Source organism: Budorcas taxicolor, chromosome 19, assembly GCF_023091745.1.
Source record: "Budorcas taxicolor isolate Tak-1 chromosome 19, Takin1.1, whole genome shotgun sequence".
NCBI classification, from domain to species: Eukaryota; Metazoa; Chordata; class Mammalia; order Artiodactyla; family Bovidae; genus Budorcas; species Budorcas taxicolor.
The window spans coordinates 38,798,480-38,818,863 of NC_068928.1; the positions used below are offsets into that span (position 1 = coordinate 38,798,480).

At 57.9% G+C, this 20,384-nt stretch overlaps 1 protein-coding gene across 1 annotated transcript in view; it reads left to right on the forward strand.

Annotated features, from left to right (window-relative positions):
- ARHGAP23 (Rho GTPase activating protein 23) overlaps positions 1-20,384 on the forward strand; it is a 69,317-nt gene that overhangs the window by 25,001 nt on the left and 23,932 nt on the right. Inside the window, exons 3-15 of the mRNA XM_052657556.1 lie at positions 1,197-1,224; positions 2,430-2,525; positions 2,641-2,719; positions 2,883-2,937; positions 5,996-7,160; positions 8,736-8,891; positions 9,103-9,214; positions 9,366-9,423; positions 11,399-11,542; positions 16,634-16,951; positions 18,247-18,308; positions 18,576-18,706; positions 19,251-19,372. Of these exons, the coding sequence (XP_052513516.1) occupies positions 1,197-1,224; positions 2,430-2,525; positions 2,641-2,719; positions 2,883-2,937; positions 5,996-7,160; positions 8,736-8,891; positions 9,103-9,214; positions 9,366-9,423; positions 11,399-11,542; positions 16,634-16,951; positions 18,247-18,308; positions 18,576-18,706; positions 19,251-19,372 (2,526 nt within the window). The remainder of the gene's footprint in view (positions 1-1,196; positions 1,225-2,429; positions 2,526-2,640; positions 2,720-2,882; positions 2,938-5,995; positions 7,161-8,735; positions 8,892-9,102; positions 9,215-9,365; positions 9,424-11,398; positions 11,543-16,633; positions 16,952-18,246; positions 18,309-18,575; positions 18,707-19,250; positions 19,373-20,384) is intronic.

The following is a 20,384-nucleotide window of genomic DNA, read 5'->3' on the forward strand; positions in this document are numbered from 1 at the left end:
GGGCAGGGCAGGGCAGGGCAAGCCAGGGACGGGCTCTGTCCCTTTCCAGAACATGCCCAGGGCCGGGAGCCTGCAGGGCGCTCACCCGTCTAGATGCATCCATCTGCCGCTGCCGCCCGCTCATAGTGCTGTCAGCTCATATCAGCGGGCACGCACCCCGCTCGGGAAGGCGGGCGCCGAGGGACTGCTCTCCAGCAGAGCCCCGCGGCTTCCTGTCCTGGCTGAGGTGCCCCAGACTCCTGGGGTCCAGCATTGGCTGCTCTGTTGTCTCCAAGTGGCCCTGGACAAATCACACCCTGTCGTCTGTAAAGTGGGTGATCTGTGGAACAGATTAGACAAGATGACCCCAAAGGTCCTATCCAGTTGGAAGATGCTGCACCCCGCTGGCCTGGCCTGTCTCTCTGATTTCTTCTTGCCTTTTTCTGATTTCTCCCCAAATGCAGTGCCCTTCCCTCCTCACTCACGAGGATGAGCCCAGAGACCTCCCTCGTGGGTCTCCTTGAGGCCGTTTCTTAGCTCTGCACCTAGATCCTGGAAACATTTTCATATCTACTCTCCCCCACTCAAGAGCTTCACTGGCTCCCTCGTTCTTTCCTTTCGGACCTGAAAGCTTGAGTCTGACTCTTGTCACTTGCGGGTGTTGACTCTCTTTCTGCTTCAGCTCAGCTGACTGAGTCCTATTTCTGCCACTGAGTGCCTGCGTACTCTGCTCACCTCACCCTAATGCCTTCTTTCAGCCATCCTGAAACTTGCCTTAAACCACCCCCTCCCAGAGGGACTAATCAGGCCTCTCCTCCCCATTCTCTGAGAGCTGATAGCCACTGTTTGCACTTGTCATGCCTGCTTATCTGTGTCCGCCTGGGTCCTGTCTGTGTTCAGTGGGTATGACCCCTCCTCCACTGGGCTTCGAGCTCTCCAAGGGAAGGGGTCCTGAGTCCCCCATTGGGTTGGGGGCTTTCAGATGGGCTGATGTGGTAGGACTAGCAGACATGAGAGAGGGCTCCTGTGACTGGGGGACATTGCCTGGGATGTGACTTCCCCGTGGACACCCTTCCCTCCCCCTCTGGCTTCTGGGCTAGTTGAAGAATGATAAGAGGGGAGGCTGATGGGTGGGGGAGCTTGAAGGGGCCCACCCCGTCGAAGCTGGGCTTCCCCCTGTGCTGCCGAGGGCCCACACCCGCCTCTGTCCCCTGCAGGAGGAAGAGAATGGAGGCCGAGGAGGAGGTAAGGAGTGGGCTGGGCTGGGCTGGGCTGGGGTCCCGCTCTGTGTCTGGCCCTCTCCTGCAGGTCAGCGTGGATTCTGCCGCACCCTCGCCCTTGACTGCGGCCCCTGTCTGCTCTTTCCTGTGTATCCACTTGCACATATGCTTACTCTCTGCTCCCTCTCTTCTCCACATTTGTCTTCCTCGGACCTGTCCATTTCACACTGGGGGTGGTATTCTGGGGACCAGATGGGTTTCTAAGCCCTGGCCCCTGCCCTAGAGTTACTCCCAGCCTAGATGGAGGCTCAGGTGGGACCTGCAGGGCCCTGGGGTTGGGAAAGCTGATTGAGGCCTGTCCTTGGGGGCAGAGACACTAGGGTTCTCGGGGTATAAGGGTGGCCCTGAAGTCCTTCTGTTTCCAGATATGAGACTAACTCCCCTGGCTGTCACCCTTGCTCTCCCAAATGGCTTCCCAGGGTATTCAAGGCTGAACTCCTTGAATAGGCAGGCTTCCCTGTCTGCCGCTGAGGCTTCTACTGGGCGCTCGTGGGGACTCTGTCTTTCTGAATCCCCACTGCAGAGGCCTGTGATGGGGGAGGAGCCACCCGGCCTAGTGCAGGCCTGTTTCTCTGATGGATCCAGCACTTAGCAGAGGAGCAATGCTGGGATGTAGCGTGATGTCATCAAGGAGCGAGTGCCAGTCCTGGGATTGCGGGCCTCTGCATCCCTGACCCTGGGGAAGGGAGTGGGGTGGGAGGTCAGGGTGTCTGTGAGCCTCAGGGCCTTGCTCAGCTCTCCCTGGGTCTGGATGCGGACACTCTCTGAGCGTGCGGGTGTCTCTGCCTACTGGACTTTTACGGCACCCTTCTTTTGTCTTGTGATGTTTGTGTGTGTACGTGTGTGCATGCCTGTCTGCCTGCCCCACTAGACAATGAGCTCGGGAAGGGCAGGGGCCACGTCTGTCCTTCCTCTGAGGTCTAGTTTCTAGCATGGTGCTAGGACACAGGAGCCAGTTAAGGAGCGACTCCGTGCGTCCGTGTAACTTTCCATCCTCCCAGCAGTGTGTTTTGTCTGGTCCTGTGTGTCCGTGTCCCTGTGGATGTGCGGCTCTGTTTTGTGTCCGTGTGAGTGTGCTCATTCTCTGAGTGTGTGTCCCCTGTGTGTGTAGCTGTGCATGGGTGTGACCTTCAGTAGCCATCCCCAGCTAACCCGACTGCTGCTCAGCAGGACCCTCCCCCCGGCACCGCCTGGAGCCCATGGACACCATCTTTGTCAAGAATGTGAAGGATGATGGCCCCGCCCATAGGGCGGGCCTTCGCACAGGTGAGCTGTCTCAGTTACCTGGCTCATTGTCATCCATATGTGATGCAGGGGGTTTCAGGTGGGGCTACTGACACCCTTTGATCTGCTCACCTGTGACCCTGCCCCTGGTCCCCAGGAGACCGGCTGGTGAAGGTGAATGGGGAGAGCGTCATTGGGAAGACCTACTCCCAGGTCATAGCTCTGATCCAGAATAGGTGAGCACCCTTGCCTCCCTTCTCCCATCAGAGCCCCCAGCCCACTCCCCGAATCCCTCCACACCCTCCCCCTCGGCCCTGGTGGTGCCCTGGCGACCAGGATCCCTGTTCTCCCAGACCCTGTTGCCTCAGCCTGGCCTGACCCCCTGCCCTGTCTCCATAGCGATGACACTCTGGAACTCTCCATCATGCCCAAGGACGAGGACATCCTCCAGCTGGTGAGTCCTCCCCGCTGTCTGAGGTGGAGGTCCCTGGGTGCAGGGCGGGATACAGCCCTTCTCCTTGGCCTCTCTCCCACGTTGGCCCCTCTAGGAGGCAGAGGAGAGAGTGTGGGGGCACCACCAGCCTGGCACTGCCCCACTGGGAATGCCAGGCCCATCCCCGGGCTGGGGCTGCTGGCTGATTCATTCAGGGCTGTGTTGTGTTGAGGGAGGAGGGCACTGGCTTTGACCAGCAGGATTCCTGCCAGGGTATCTGGAGGAAGGTGGCCCAGCAGGCCCTGCCAGACTGGCACGTTCCTGGGGCTCCTGTAAGATGTCTGTTCCCTGCCCCCTCCCCGCCTGGCCTCGTGTGAGCACGTCTCCTGTAGATACACACAAACACACACACACACACACACACAAAGTACTGTTGTGTACTCCCATTCACACAGCATACCACGGACCACCCCATGCTCAAGCAGACACACTCTGCACACAGCCACACCACACAGCCCGTAGCCCACCCTTCATCCAGCCTGTCCTATGTGATAACGCACCCCAGACACAACACACCACACACACAACCCCTCAGTACGTAGGCATCCACTACCCCACACTCACGACCACAGGCATCACAGCATACCACACACTCCTCAGCATCTCGGATCCCCACACCACGCCACCAGTGTGTCACAGCACACACTCGGGCTTCTCACCACTGCAGCACGAATATTTAGCACATCACAAATGCTTGCTGCTGTCACAACACACGTGCCCACAGACATCCCAGCCTGCTCCATCCCGGCACCGGCACGTGTGTGCTCAGCAGCGCAACAACCACACGAACGTCCACAATCATGAAACGCAGTGCAGACGCCCCTTCCTTCAGCCCACTGCTCACAGAAGCAGGCACTACAGATGTGGCACACACTGTGCCCTGCACTCACGTGTGTACCCGTTTATGCCATGCACTCCATGCCTGACGTGTGCACACACACAACACACACGCTGCCTCTCTGTTCCCTCCCAGCTCTGACCCAGAGCCCAGAGCAGTCCTCTCTGTCCAGTGCCCAGTTCCCTCGTCTCATGGGTGCCAGCCAGAAGCCAGCTTGCTTACCCCTAAGGTCACTGCCCCCCGGGAGAGGGGTGCAGGCCAAGCCTGGAGGCCTTGGGAGCCGCCGTGCTGGCTTCTGCCCTGGATGTGCGCTCATAATCACTGTAATCTCAGTGCCATGCTTGGCACCATGCCCCTCTGGGAACCTCCACCCCATGACCTCGATCGTCCCCTTGCCCTTTCTGGGGAGGGGGAGGCAGGGATGGATGGGGGCCCAGAGAGGTAGGTGGTCAGCTCTTCCCAAGTCTCAAAGGTCCTGCCCATGTGCACCTTTTCCAGGCAGAGGGAGGCGGGCTGTGGTGGGGTGGGGCACTGTGTGTGACTGGGCGGGACCTAGGGCGTTGCTCTCTCCTCTGGGCAGGGTGGGGCAACAGCTTTGAGCTCTGCTGCCCCAGCTCGGGTGGGCAAGCAGCCCCAGCTGTCAGCATCTGGGGGCCTCCGCCGGCCCCCCTCTCCCTGGCTAGCTGGAGGGTGGGGCCCAGGCATTCCTGTGGTTGGGAGCCAAGGCTGGAGGCCAATGGGGCTGCGGCAGCTGCTGACGCCACCGCCGACGCGGCGAGGCCCCTCCACACCCATCCTCCCCTCCCTCCTCCTCCCGCCTGCGAGAGAGTCGGTGGGGGCCGAGGGCAGCCGCTGGGAGGGCAGGCTGGGGGGCCCCAGGCCAGGGCCGGCACAGTGATCAGTGGGGGCTAGCGGGGGCGGGGAGGGTGGAGGTGGGCCGGGATGCCACCGCAGCCGCTGTGATGCAGGGAGTCCGGGGAGCCGGCAGGATGGCAGGAGGGAGAGGTACGTGAGTGTCCTGGCTGGTGTGTGGGTCCTCAGGGGGCTGAGTACGGGGTGTGGTTTACTCACCCTCATCACGTGATATGTGTGCCTGGGACTGGAGCTGTAGTTATTTGTGTGTGTGTGTGTATGTGTGTCTCATTGTGCTTCTCTGTGTGTGTGTGTGTCTCTGGGTGTGTATTTTCCTATGTCTCCTTGTGATGTGTGTGTGTGTGTGTGTATGTGTGTCTCATTGTGCTTCTCTGTGTGTGTGTGTGTCTCTGGGTGTGTATTTTCCTATGTCTCCTTGTGATGTGTGTGTGTGTGTGTGTTTGGTTTCGCCCTCCCTCTTTGATACTTCACCCTGAGCTAGGCCCCTGGGTAGCCCCTCAGGGGCCAGGCGAGGCCAGGGCCACAAGGCCGCTGTCCCTGGGGGCTGCCTCCTTTTTTGGCCGGGCCTGGGCGCTGGCCCTGCCACTCCCCAGCAATGCAGCGTCAGCCTCAGCTCCCAGCGCCAAATTCCAGGCCTGGGGTGGCAGAAGGTGGCGCAAGGTCCCTCAAGCAGTCTGGCCTCTCCCTCAAGCCTGGTCCAGAGAAGCAGGGGGTGAGCAAGTCCCTCCCCTGCCCCCCAGTGGCCCAGGAGCCAGGCCCTCAGCTTCCCATCCAGGGAGATGGAGGGACAGCTGGGCTCTCCCAGCCCCCACCCACCCCACCCTGGACACACCCCTTAGGCGGCTCCCTCCCCTGGCATCTGCCACCTTGACTGGTTTCTGGTGGGGTTTCCCAGCTCCGCCCGAGGGTCTGTGGGCACCATGGGACACAAGGAGGCAGGGAGGCGGCTGAGGCCAGCATGAGAGGAGGACCCCAGGAAACAGATGTTGGAATGTTTGTGGCTAAAGGCAGTCCTTGTCATAAGCCTTAGAAAAATCCTGGCTCTTTCTCGAGTGAATGTGTGTGTGTGTGTGTGTGTGTGTGTGTGTGTGTGTGTGTAAGACTCAAAGGCCTCTTATTTCTTTGTCCTCCCCTTGACTCTCTTTGGAGCACGCCTTCTCACCCCCGCCCTCCCAGGACCGCCCCCCCACAGCTTGGTCCCCTTCCTTCAGGCCCCTTTCTGGGGGGCCTTGACCTCTAGGGGCTGCTGTAACCCTGCCCTGTGGGGCTTGTTCAGCCCTGTTCACTTGCCTTTGTGTCCCCGGGCAGGCCTACTCCCAGGACGCCTACCTGAAGGGGAACGAGCCGTATTCTGGAGAGGCCCGGAGCATCCCAGAGCCACCCCCGATCTGCTACCCCCGAAAGACCTACGCCCCGCCAGCCCGGGTCTCCACCTGGGCCGCTATGGTTCCTGAGCCGCTCTCAGCACTGCCCGGTGACCCCCGGAGTCCTGCTGCCTGGAGTGACCCGGGGCCCCGCATTCCGTCTACCGCCCGCTCCCATCCGGACCACCCTTCCTTGGGGATGAGCCAGCCCCGCCCCAGCCCTGGTGCCTTCCCCCGCCTCCCCCCAGAGCCCCGGACGCCTCGTGCCTTCCCGGAGCCTGGCAGCCGGGCACCCCCCAGCAGACTGGAGTGCCAGCAGGCCTTGTCACACTGGCTGTCAAACCAGGTACCCCGCAGGGCGGGGGAGAGACGGTGCCCCGCCATGCCCCCCCGGGCCCGCAGTGCCTCCCAGGACCGACTGGAGGAGGTGACTGCCCATCGCCCTTGGCCCTGCTCCACCTCCCAGGGTGCCTTGAGCCAGCTGGGCCAGGAGGGCTGGCACCGAGCACGCTCAGACGACTACCTGAGCCGGGCCACCCGCTCTGCCGAGGCGCTGGGGCCAGGAGCGCTGGTGTCACCCCGCTTCGAGCGCTGTGGCTGGGCTTCCCAGCGACCGTCTGCCCGTACCCCTGCCTGCGCACCCAGGGACCTGCCCGGGCCCCAGGCCCCAGCCCCGCCTGGCCTGCAGGGCCTGGACGACCTCGGGTACATCGGGTACCGGAGCTATAGCCCATCATTCCAGCGCCGGACTGGCCTCCTGCAGGCGCTCTCCTTCCGGGACTCCCCCTTTGGGGGGCTGCCCACCTTCAACTTGGCCCAGTCCCCGGCACCGTTCCCACCGGAGGCCTCTGAACCACCAAGAGTTGTCCGACCAGAACCCACCAGCCGGGCCTCGGAGCCTCCCTCCGAGGATCGCCGTGATGAAGTGATCCTGAGGCAGAAGCCTCCCACGGGCCGCAAGGTCCAGCTGCCCCCTCCAAGACAGATGAACCTTGGGTTTGGTGACGAGTCCCCAGAGCCAGAGGCCAGTGGGCGAGGGGAACGCCTGGCAAGGAAGGTGGCCCCTTTGGCCACTACTGAAGACTCTCTGGCTTCCATTCCCTTCATCGGTGAGTGATGGTGTGCGTGGCTTGTCTTGGGAGACTTGCTTTTCCGTGTCCCGGTTGTACTCCACCTACCTGCCACCCAGGCAAAACTCTGGGGTGGGTGCTGATGGGATCAGCTCGTTTCTGTGGCCATCCATCCATTCGTCCATCCATCTTTCTCCCATCATCCCATCATCCCTCCTCCACTCGTTGACGCATCCAGTCTCTTTCCATCCACCTTTACTTCCCCTCTCCCTCCCTCCCTCCCTTCGTTCTTTCCCTCCCCCTCTCCTGCCTCCTTTGTCCTGTTCTTCCCTTCTTTCTTTTCACTCTTCCTTCCACTCTTTATCTTTCCTTTGTTCCGTTCACTCTTTCTTCTTTCCATCCGTCCTCCATCCTTCCACGCATCCAGCACAGAGTTGTGCCAGGTACTGTGCTAGGCTCTGTCTTCTCCTGGAGCGCATGGTCCATGGGGATATACGATCAGACGAGAACCATCCAGGTGAACAGGTGTGTGATAGGAGTCGGGGAGCTCTGAGAGACAGAGAAGGGCTGGGCTGGGGCACAGTGGCCAAGGAGAGAAAAGAGATTTTGGCTAAGATGAACGAGTTAGTCAGGGGAAGAAAGTTCAGGGAGAGAGACGAGAATGTGCAAAGACCCCGAAGCGTGAGTCACGATGTCCTTCCAGGTCACCACATGGGTCGCCAGGGGCCTCGTTAGTTGATGAGGAGTGCGGACTTTACTTTGAGAGCAGTGGGATTACTGAAAACTCGTTAGGAATAGATGCGTAAAGGAGAGACGGGACAGTGGAAGGGTCGGTGATTCCCAGGTTTCTGGCCTTGCTGGACAGTAGAGCCTCACCTCCGTATCGGGAAAGAAAAGGAGCGATACGGGGAAAGGTTTCGGGTTTGCTGAATAAGAGGTGCTCATGAGGGAGCAGGATGAGCTGGGCTGGGTCTGGGGGCTTGGGAAGACTGGGCTGCAAGATCGTGGAACTGGAGCCCAGAGGTGGTAACCAGACCTGAGGGTGGTGAGCTCACCCAAGGGCAGCCATGGCAGGTGAGGAGGCACGACCTGCCCCCTGCACCCCAGCCCCCAAGTCCGCTGAGCCAGCCTTGTCTAACAGGGCAGACGCAGCCTCTCATCTCAGTAAGCTCCCAATCTGAAGGTAGGAGGTGCTTCCAGTCTGAGGGGGTGACGTGGCACCCACTTCAAGGAGTCCCCAGTTGGTGGAGGAGATAGATGGTCCTTATCCTCAAGAAGCTCCCAGTCTGATGGGGGAGACATGCACCATGGCCTCAGAGAGCCATCAGTCTGGTGGGGCAGACACAGTTCCTGCCTCTAGGAGCCAGGTCTAAGAGGGGTGACTTGCCCCCACTCCTCGGTGCCCTCAGTGTGATGGAGGAGGCAGAAGCTGAGCTTGCGTGACCACAGTGGTGGATCAGTTCCCTCGGCAGTGGGCGTGTTGCCAGGAGGGCCCTGGAGGGCTTTTGGAGTCTGGGGATAGGGTCCCAGCCTGGCTGTGAGGCTGGGGCCCCGGGGTGGCAGGCAGGTTCAGGCTTCTGGGACCTTCACCCACCGCTCCCTCTGCTCTCGCAGACGAGCCCACCAGCCCCAGCATTGACCTCCAAGCCAAGCACGTCCCTGCTTCTGCTGTGGTCTCCAGCGCCATGAACTCCGCCCCTGTCCTGGGCACCAGCCCATCCTCCCCAACCTTCACCTTTGCCCTCGGCCGCCATTACTCCCAGGACTGCAGTGAGTGCTTCCCGCAACCCCAGCCCCAGCCGCTCCCTTGCTGCCTGGTCCCACTGGTCCCTGTTGGGCCCACTGCCTGATGGCTGGCCTCCCCCGACTGGCTTCTGCTCCTCCTGGGGTCCCCTGGGGACCAGGTCCCCGGGCCCTGCCTGGATGGGAGGGCTCTGGGGAAGCCGGCTCCGCTGCCCTGCTGATCTGAGTGGCTTTGCAGGCAGCATCAAGGCCAGCCGCCGTTCTTCCTACTTGTTGGCCATCACCACTGAGCGCTCCAAGTCCTGCGACGACGGGCTCAACACCTTCAGGGATGAGGGCCGGGCTCTGCGGTGAGGACCGGGTGTAGCAGGGCTCTTGGCCCTGGGGTCTTCTACACACGGGGGCAGTGGGCTTCCCCCTGCAGGACCTTTGAGCCTTGGGACTTGTGGGAGGTCCAAGCGTTGCCTCTCATATGCCTCATCCTTGATCCTTACCCCCTAGGCGCCTGCCGAACCGCGTGCCCAGCCTGCGGATGCTTCGAAGCTTCTTCACTGATGGGGTGAGTGGCACGTGTGAGCTGGTGAGGGTGTCGGAGGGCTGGGGTGTCCCACCCCTCAGCTCTGGAGCCTAGCCTCAGCAGCAGGGCCTGGCCTGGGACTCCTGCGATCCCAAATGGGTCACCCGGGTTCCTGTCTCCTTCCTACCTTGGCTCTCCCCACACTCACTTTGTGCCAGCCATGAGACCCACCCTCTCTGGGGGCTCTGTCATCCCCTAAAGACACCATGAGCCCCCCTCCCAAGGCCTTGGCACTGTCCTGCCAAGCCCCCACCTCTCATCTAGAAGGTCCTCTCCATGCCCACCTCCATAGCCGCAGGAGTCACTTTTCCACTTTCTCTAGATTTACTTTTTTTCTCTAGATTTTTTTTAGGCCTTCCATCAGATTTCAGCCTAGCCCTGACTTTCATGCCTCCCTCCACCACCGTGCTCTCCTCTGAGCACTTCTCCTGTTAAGCACTTTATGCACTCATCTCCTTTCTTGCCTGCCTCCCCAGCTAGAATGTAAGCTCCAGGAGGACAGGGCTTTCATTTGTCTTATTCACTGTTTGACCTTGCTGAGTATCTAACACAGTCCCCACACTGGGAGGCACTGGGTCGGTATTTGTGTGGTGTCTTCAGGGGACAGCGAACACCCTGGAAAGGGGGGCGGGGACACAGGGTTGAGAGTGATGGAGAGGCCAAAGTTTCCAGCCTCAGGACCTTGGGAGACACAGGATCAATTCTGAAATGGCCTTAAGTGTCTTTTTAAAAAAATATTTGTTTATTTATTCTTAGTGTGTCTATTTATTTACTTATTTTTAATATAAGTTTATTTATTTTAATTGGAGGTAATATTTTATTTATTTATTTTGATTGATTTATTTATTTTGGCAGCTCTGGGGCTTTTGTTGCTGTGTGAGGGCTTTCTCTAGTTGTGCTGGGCGGGGGCTTCTCTTTACTGTGGTGCGCAGGCTTCTCATTGCAGTGGCCTCTGTTGTGATGGAGCTTGGGCTGTTGGGAACTCGGGCTTCAGTAGTTGTGGCGCACAGGTTTAATTGCCCTTTGGCACGTGGAATCTTCCCAGACCAGGGATTGAACCCATGTCCCCTGCATTGGCAGGCAGATTCTTTTTTTTATTTTTAATTTACAATGTTGTGTTGGTTTCTGCTGTACAACAAGGCAAATCAGTCATAACTATATATATGTATATATATTCCCTCCCTCTTGAGCCTCTCTCCCGCTTACCACCCCTATCCCACCCCTCTAGGTTGTCAGAGCACCGGGCTGGACTCCCTGTATTATACAGGGCAGGCAGATTATCAACCAATGGACCACTAGGGAAGTCCAGGCTTAAATCTTTTTGATTATAGATGGGCTGGAAAAGGCATCTTGATTTCAGGACCCTAAGTAGGATCTTAGTTGAACCTGCACCCTCAGCAATGAAAGCGAGTAGTCCTGACCACTGAACCACCAGGGAATTCCTGGCATCTTGATTTCATTAACACCTTGATGATTCTGTCACCTGGCTTCCTCCTTATCACTTCCTCTGCTTACTTAACCCTCCCTTAACCTGTCACTGCTATTGCTGGAGTCCTGCTGACACTGTCACTTCCTCTGTTAACTCCTTGTGGGCATGACCACCTGCCCCACTAACTCAGCCTTTGTTGATGTTCCTACTTCCCCTGTTTATGGAACTCCATGCAGACACAATCACTTCCCCTGTTTCCTTGATTCCTTCAAGTCTATAAAGTTAAATGTGCTGAGGCTGGTGGCCTGCAGGTCACACAGCCTTTCCTCCTTTCTGGCTTCCCCATCACATATGTCTCATGACAGCAACACAGATAGATCAGAGAAGGCAAGCAAGGCCTCTGAGACCACACAGCACAGAGGAGTGTGGCACACACCAGGCCCGTGGGGCTGCAAGTGGTCCCTGGGGTTTCTGAGATGCTGGTACTGTGGGAGCCACCCTAAATTGCTTTCTGTTGTCTCTCTGCAGTCCTTGGATAGCTGGGGCACTTCCGAAGATGCTGACGCTCCTTCCAAGCGACACTCAACCTCTGACCTCTCAGATGCGACCTTCAGCGACATCAGGAGAGAAGGCTGGTTGTATTATAAGCAGGTCCTCACCAAGAAAGGGAAGGTAAGATGGCTGGAGGAATGAGCTGGAGGTGGATGGAAGCTGGCTCCAGCAGAACTCTCCAGTTTTTCCTACACCCACCCCACTGCCTCTGGAGCTAAGACTGCCACATGAGGGGTAGAGGTTAGATGCCAGGAAGAACTTCCCAGGGATCCTAAAGAACTCATGAAAAAGAGTTAATCAGAGAGATGGTCTTTGCTGTGGGTGGATCTGATCAAGTTGTGCTTGGAATTCTGACAATACTACCCCATGGTTGATCCTTGGCTGGCAGATCACACCCAAAATGGCCACTGGGGCTCATGGAAAATGACAGAACAAAGCCAGGTTGATTCTTTTAGGGGAGCTGAAGCCCCAGAAGAAAGCAGAGTGCAGCCTTTTCAAGACCATCAGAGGTGTTAGTCTTTATCCTGGAAAGTGTTAGTAGCTCAGTTGTGTCTGACTCTGAGATCCCATGGACTGTAGCCTGCCAGGCTCCTTTATCCATGGGATTCTCCAGGCAAGAATACTGGAGTGGGTTGCCATTCCCTTCTCCAGGGGATCTTCCCTACCCAGGGATCAAATCCAGGTCTCGTGCATTGCAAGCTGGCTCTTTACCAACTGAGCCGCCATGGAAGTCTTTATACTAAGGGCTGTAGTTCACGGGGTTGCAAAGAATCAGACATAACTTAGCGACTGAACAACAACAACAAGGGGCAACTAAAAGTCCCTGGGGCCTCTTCCACTGGGCTTCTTGTGGGGAATGAATTAGACAGGGTCAAAGCGAGGTAAGAAGGCCAAGTAAGACATTCAGGTGAGAGATGAAGGGGGCCGGGGCCTCGGCGGGGGAACAAGCAGGATCCCATGGGGCAAAGGTGGAGTCCCTGGATCTGTGGAGTATGAACCCTGGCTCCAGGCAGCACCGCGGGCTGCAGAAGCAGGAGGAGGAGCCGCCCCACTGCTGTGCCTCCCAGCAGCACAGGCAGAGACCAGCAGAGCGGTTAGTGTGAACCTGGGCTTGGCTCTTAACTGTGCTGGTGAAGCTCAGGCTGCTCGCTGACCTATGACCCAGTTTCCTCGTCTGTAAGTGGAGTGAATGCTAATCCCCAGATCGTGCGTCTTTGCTGAAGATTAAATGAGATGATCTAAGCAAGAGTTTACCTGGGTGCCTGGCCCTCGGGAGCTGCTCTTCTGCTTGTTGCTATTGTTTGAATTTTCTATCCTGCCTTCTAGGGTGTCTTGTACTTGGTGGGAACTTAAGCTTCAAAGTCAGACACACTTGGAATTCCTGCCCAGCCACTTATCAGGCACAAGGCAGCTGGTAACCCCCTTAATGTCCGAATCTCACTTTTCTAATCTGTGAGATGGGGACAGTGTTATTCTATTCCAAAAGCTCGTGTGAAAGTGAAGTGAGAGTGTAGTCCAGGCAGGGCTGGCACTCCTCCGTACCCTTGTCTGGCCTGTTCATGATGCTGGACAGCCTGCTCGGCTCCAATTCTCTGCTGAGGTTCTACAGATTCAGGGGTGAAGGAGCCAGGCCAGTCCTGCCCTGCTGGGGTTCATGCTGGGTGGAGAAAGCACAGTGCTTGACTGCTGTGATGGGGGCGCTCAGGGGAGCAGCGTGTAGTAACCTATGACCCTGACCTCAGTGGGATGGAAAGCTGTGAAGGGTATTTAGGGATCCATGAAGCCGGAAGGGTGTGATCTGACAGGGGAGACGCCCTCCTGGGCAGTCTGGGGGAAAGGTGGCAGGGGGTGCTGGGCGGCTGGGAGCCAGGATGAGAGATGGAAGGCAGGTGTGGAGGTGGGTGCCTGCTCGCTCACAGGCCCATCCCTTGGGGTAAGCCTTTGCAGGTGAGGGGGTCGGGTGGAGGTGGGAGCCCAGGGAGACAAGGCCATGCTGTTGTCCAGGTGAGCGAGGGGAGCGGGGTGGAGGAGAGGGGACAATTTAGAGAGATGTGAGGGGGAAGGAAAGCTGGGCGGGCTTTAGGCTGGGAGGTGAGGGAGGGTGGAGGAGGCAGTGTTGGTTCCTGGGGTCCCAGCTTGGGCTGGAGGGTCAGTGAATGGTGGGATCCTTCCCCCAGCTGGAGGGGCAGGTCTGGGGAGAGGCAGCCAAGAGGTTCTTTGGGAGCCTATGGCGTCCGAAGGCCCTGGCGCATCCCCCAGTGGAGGTGTCCTGGTGACAGAGACACTGAGGGTGTGGTATCAGGAGGGAGATCCACCTGGGGAGGGTGCTTGTCCATCAGAGAGGACACGAGTGTCTGCAGCCACAGGCACAGGAACATTGAGGGAGAAAACAAGAAACGGCTGGGCCTCAGGAGGAAGTGGAGGATGGAGACGAAGGAGGAGTAGGCAGGTGTGGACAAATGGTCCAGCCCAAGGCTTGAGGTGATAGCTGCTGACTCCTGCCTGACAGTAGGCTGTCCCCGCTCTGGGAGGCATCTGGCAGCCCAGCCACAGGATCTCCTGGGCAAGGAAAGGACCTGGCCCCTCCCGGGCACTTCAGTCTGTCCAGGATCCAGATTGCCAGGCAGATGTTGTCTGCTCCAGCCAAGTCCAGCCTTCCCCCGGCCCCCAGCCCTTTCAGAGGCCACTGACTATCGGTCAGAGGATGGGATGGGTGGGTGTGACATGTCCCTGGAGCCAGACCCAGCATTGGAGCTGGATGTGACCTTGGAGCTGGGTCCCAGCTGGTGACCCAGCTGGGTTACCTCTTATTTTTCCGATATGGCATACTGATGCTAGGGGCAGGGGCCTGACTTGTCCAAGGTCACCTAGGTGGTTTAGTCCCAAAGGGGCTCCTTTAATCTCACTCTGACATTAAACTTCTCTTGGAGGGCCCTGCTGTTTCCTGCTTTGAACATCCCTGCCTGGGTCCAGTAGGTATGGGATGATGGGCAGGGTTCATGGCCAGACGTGGCTGTGTTCACCTGCCAGCCTTGAAGTCTCCTCCTCTGGTTTGTTCTGAGGACAGAGGCTCATGCTGGCTGAAGAGTCGTAGGTAGGCCGTGAGCCAGAGGAAAGGTGCCCTCTGTCTAATGGGGGAGATGGAGCTCCAGCCCGCAGGGTGTCGTTCCGAGAACGACTAATTCATTTACTCAGTAAGTATTGACGAGCGCTTCCCCTGTGCCAGCACGGCTCTAGGCTCTGGAGTGTGGAGGCAAGAGGGCAGACGAGTTTCCTGGCTCAGGAGCTTTTCCGAGCTTTCCCGATACGGAGAAAGCTGCCCATAGCTGGTAACCTGAGGCTGTGGTGGGCATTCAGAGAAGATGAACAGGGCGATGTAATTGCCTTTAAGTGGGGAAGAAGGAGGAGCTGCTGTTAGGGGAGAAGTGCTTAGAGGTGGTTTCACTAAGGAGGTGATGTTGGTGACACTTGAGCTTAGACCGTAAGGGTGAAAAGGAGGCAACCACATGAAGAAGAAAGATCAGGGGCTCTGGGCAGAAGGAAAATAGCATGTGCAAAGATCTGGAGAAAGGAAAGGCTTGGCTTGTTCACTAGAAAAGGCCCCTATGGCTCAGTGTCAAGAGAAAAAAAGAGGGATGGGTTAGGAGAAGCAGGGACCTGATCACGAAAGACCTTAGATTTGATTCCAGCAGTGATGGGAAGCCATGAGAGGGCACCAAGCAGGGGGAGCCAGGACCTCACCTACATTTGAAATGATGGCTGCAGCTGCTGCTTGCAGAGTGGGCTGCAGGAGGGAGAGTGGAGACTGGGAAGGTTTGTGCAGTGGTCCAGGCAAGAGGTGTTGATGCGGTGGCAGGAAAGATGGAGAGGGGTGATATTCTGGAAGCAGAACAGTTGTGGTTTCCTGATGGGTTGGAGTCAAGGTTGAGGAACAAGGAGGAGTCAAGAGCAATCCCCAGGTTTCTGGACAGACAACTAGGTGGATTTACTGAGCTGGAAAAGATGGATGGAAGGGGAACGGTAAAAATCAAGTGCCCCATAGTGAGCAAGCGGCATCTGCAGGGCCTGTGGGACATGCAGGTGGAGACGCTGAGCAGACGGTGGGAGGCACCGGACGTGGCTCTGGGGAGATGCTGGGCCACGGGTACGTGTGGGCATCAGCACCAGCAGACAGACACGATTTTTTAAAAACGGGCATGGATGGTGTCATCGGGGAGGTGTGCAGGGGGTGGGGGCCCAGGACAACGTTCTGGAGCGCCCCCTCCTTTAGGGCAAGGACTCTCAGCTCAGCATTGTTGGGTCAGATGACTTTTTGGTGTGGGGTTGGCCTGGCATCATCATGTTTAGCAGCATCCTCGGCCTGCCTCTGCCCACTACGTGCCGTAGCACTTCCCCAGGTGTGACAACTGAAAATGTCTGCAGACAAACATCTCCTGGTTGAGAACTGCTGGTGTAGGGTTGGTTGATGGGGGCTGGGGTGGAGGGGTAGAAAAGGAGTCAGTGAAATTCGGAGGAAAACCAGAAACCGTAGGATCCTGGGTGCCAAGAGAGAGTTTGGGGAGGGAAGGAATGACTGCTGGCTGGGTCCTATACCACCAAGAGGCCAAGCAAAGGGCTGAGAAGGGCCTGGACGCTGCCATAAGCTTTGGCAATACCGGGCCCAGGTGGCCTGGTGGGCAGCTTCCCAGGAAGAGGAGACGGAGTGGAGTCTTGGGTGAGGCAGAGAAGCAGGGAGAGCAAGCGTGGCTGACAGCTTCTGACTAGCTTTGCCCGCAAAGGGGAGCAGAACGTGGCCCCTGAATGGCTTCAGGAGGATTTTACGGAAGGTGGGTCCTGCTTGGTGGGGGGCCTGATTGCCCTCTGGAGCCCCCTGCCGGTTCTCCGGGGGCATTGCCGATGCCGCAGGAGCGTGGATGCTAGTGCTTGAAGAGAAGGGTGGGGACCCCCTGAGGGCACTGAGAACAGTGGGTAGGGGTGTCCCGGCCGCTTCGGGGCTGAGAGAGGTGGGGACTGCGGGCAGAAGGCCGCCCCAGGTGCCCGCGGGAGTGGCGCAGAGCAGGGGGCTCCCGGCGGGCAGTGGGGTGGGGTGCCCACCGCTGTCCACCGCCTGCAGCTCCTAGGGCCCCCTCGGGCTCTGGGGGCGGGGAGGGCAGGCCCAGCCTCTCACCCCGCCCCCCTCCCCTCTCTCCCCCTCCCCGTATCTCCCTGCAGAAAGCGGGCGGCGGCCTGCGCCAGTGGAAGCGGGTGTACGCCGCGCTGCGGGCGCGCTCGCTCTCGCTGAGCAAGGAGCGGCGGGAGCCCGGGCCGGCGGCGGCGGGGGCGGCGGCGGCCGTCGCAGGTGAGGACGAGGCGGCGCCCGTCTGCATCGGCTCCTGCCTGGTGGACATCTCCTACAGCGAGACCAAGAGGAGGCACGTGTTCCGGCTGACCACCGCTGACTTCTGTGAATATCTCTTTCAGGCTGAGGACCGGGATGACATGCTGGGCTGGATCAGAGCGATCCGAGAGAACAGCAGGGCCGAGGGCGAGGTGAGGGCCCGGCCCGGCCCCAGGCGGGCCAGGGAGGGCAGGGCAGGCTCCGGGCCCCTCTCACCGGCCGGGCTCCTCCCTTCGCCGCTAGGAGCCTCAGTCCCCTCTTGCATAAAATGGGCCAACAGGAGTATACCTGGCGACTCTGCCCGCCCAGGGTTTGATGTGAAGGGACGATGCATGGGCCAGTGGCTCACAGAGAGCCTGGCGTCCTTAGTATTCCACGACAGGCAGTAACAATAATAGCTGTCAGAGTGACAGTAATTATTATTATTATCATCGTTGTTATGACTGCCTTGGGCAGGCTCTGGCACAGAGAGGTCAGGTCCAGGCCAAACCTCAGCCTCTTGGTGGAGCTTCAGGAGGCAGGGGGATCTCCTGTGAAATGTATTACAGAAAGAAGTCCCCCTGGGCCAGAGCTGTAGGGGACGCCCCTGCCAGAGCTGGCCTTTCTGCAGGGGCAAAAACACATTGACCTTGGGAGGAGGCCAAGGGGATTGGCCTTTGGCAGCAGGCAGCAGGGGCTGAGCCAAGGGCTTTGGCAGGGAATCCAGGAGAAGTTTTAAATGGCGCCCCCTCCATGGTGGCGCTGCATGCCAGGGGCTCCTGCTGGAGTATCTGCCTCCACTTACTCCAGCTGCCAGGTGGCTGCACAAAGGTGCCTCTGCACACCTGCAGTTATGTGGGGGTCCTGGGCTGAGAGCTGGGGGCTGGCCTCTGCCAAGAGGATGGTGGGCTTGGGCCCTGGTCCAGGCGTTGACCTGCTCTGACCACAGGAGGGCGTCCTAGAGTCCACTGAGGCCCACCATCTCACTGATCCAGGCTCTGCTGCCCCAGGACATTGTCTGTCCTCGCTGCAGGGAGAAAAGCACCTGAAATATGGGGCCCTTCTCTGCAGGGACTGGCTGGGCTGTCCCCAACAGGGTATGAGCTGGGGGCCCCAAGTCACCTGCATTATTGCAACAGCTGCCCCTCCTGGGACAGCTGGGCTGTGCCTTACCAGAACTATGATGAATGCCACATGCATAATTCTGCACCCCAATCCTGAGGTTGCCATATTATCTCTCCAAGGAGGAGACTGAGGCTCAGAGAGGTTAAGTGGATTACCCAAGGTCACACGGCTGGTGAGGGGGTGCTCGGGAGTCCGGCTCTGGTCTTTCTTGCTCTGGGGTCTGTCCCCTCCAGCTGGCAGATGGAGGAGAGGGGGAGGCAAAGCTGAGGCAGGGGCCAGGGAGAAGTCCTGGTGGGTTGGCCATGGGCACTGATGGGGTCTACTTTCTCTTTCCTTCCTCCAGGACCCCGGCTGTGCCAACCAAGCTCTGATCAGCAAGAAGCTTAATGATTATCGCAAAGTGAGGTAAGGCCCAGTCCTTGTCCTGGCCACGGGGTGGGGGACACCCCAGGCAGAGGTCATTCTCCTGGCCCACCTCCAGACCTGAGGGCAGCCCCTGAATCACCCTCTCTTTGGGGCAGGGAGGGCAGAGGGGCATTGAGGCCTCCAGTCCCCAGAAGGGCATGGGGGGAATGGGCTTGGGGATGGAGGAGAAGTCTGAAGAGATGGGAGGCCAGGGCAGGTGGCATGCTGGGCCACCCCAGTGAAGACCTCTCCCCTCTTCCTACACAGCCATAGCTCTGGGCCCAAAGCTGATTCTTCCCCCAAAGGCTCTCGTGGCCTGGGGGGACTCAAGTCTGAGTTCCTCAAACAGAGTACGGCACGTGGCTTCAGAACTCAGGACCAGCCTGCAGGGAGCAAGGGTAGGAAGGTGGCTGCTAAGGGGGTGGTGTGCATGTGGGTGTGTGCCGTGGTTATCCTCATGTAATCTGCCCATGTGTGTATGCCTGTGAGGGTCTGGGGGCTCTGAGGGTCTCAGGGGTGGAAGGGTCTGGAGCCTGATTTCCCTCCAGGACATCCCAGCTGGGTAGTTCTCCAGTCTCTGCTTGTGTTCTTTCAGGAGCAGGAGGCAGCCTTTTCCAACTTTACACACTTTTGACCATTAGAAAGTTCTTTCTTTGGTTGTACCAGAATCTATGGCACCCACCTTGTTGTCAGTCCCTGAGCCCATACAGAAGTCCCCTTATTACTCTGAGGCCTTCCTTCCCCAGGGTGAATACCCTCATGACTTTGGCCTTCTCTGTTTGGATAGTATAATTTCCCATCAGCCCTCAGCATCCTGGTTGCCTTTCTGAAGGAGTCCCCAGTGTGTGAATGTGATGTACAACTGTCTGTGACCAAGTGTGGTTGCTGCCCCTCTCTGGGCCCCTAGCTCACCCTGGCTCTCTCTGCCTCCTCCAACCCCAGATGACAGTGTCTCCACCTCCAAAACCCCCTGGGGCATCAACATCATCAAGAAGAATAAGAAGGCAGCTCCCAGGGCATTTGGGGTCCGACTGGAGGAGTGCCAGCCAGCCACGGAGAACCAGGTGGGTTCCTGCCATACTCCAGGGCCAGAGGGGAGTGGGGTGACTGAGGCACAGAGGGTCAGAGCTGCCAGGGACCTTGGAACCAGCTCTCCACCTCATCTTATGGACACAGCTGGGGAAGCCGCCCAAGGAGGGAGCACAGAGCTGAGTCAGAGTCTATGATTCCCAGCTGGTGCTCCTCCCCAGATCATGGCAAGGCTTTGGTGTGATTTCTGGCTCCCAGACCGGAGGCAGCGAGAGCCTTTAGTAACTACCTTCCATGGGGTTCTGGCCTTTCTCTGCCCCACTGGTGGAGAATACTGTTCTTTTTTAAACTGTATTTCGTTGAAGTATAGTTGTTGTACAATATTATGAAAGTTATAGGTGAACAATGTAGTGATTCACAATTTTTTAAGGTCATGCTCCATTTATCATTACTATGGAATATTGGCTATGCTCCCTGTGTCGTACAATCTATCCTTGTAGCTTGTTTTCTACCCACTAGTTTGTACCTCGAATCCCCTACCCCTGTCTCGCCCCTGCCCGCCTCGCTCTCCCTACTGATAACCACTGCTTTGTTTTCTATATCTCTGAGTCTGCTTTTTTGCTGTTGTTCTATTCACTATTTTATGTTTTAGATTCCACATATACGTGATATACAGTATTTGCCTTTCTCTGTCTCACTTATTTCAGAGCATAATGCTTTCCAAGTCCATCCATGTTGCTGCAAATGGCAAAATTTTGCTCTTTGTTGTGACTGTGTAGTATTACATTGTATACATGTAACACATCTTCGATATCCATTCATCTGTTGATGGACATTTAGGTTGCTTCCATATCTTGGAAGCTTTAAATAATGCTGCTATGAACACTGGGTGCATGTATCTTTTCGAATTAGTGTGCTTTGTGTTTTCCGGATATACATCCAGGAGCGGAATCGCTGGGTCATCAGTCAGTTCAGTTCAGTTCAGTCGCTCAGTCATCTTTGACTCTCTGCGACCCCATGGACTGCAGCACGCCAAGGCTCCCTGTC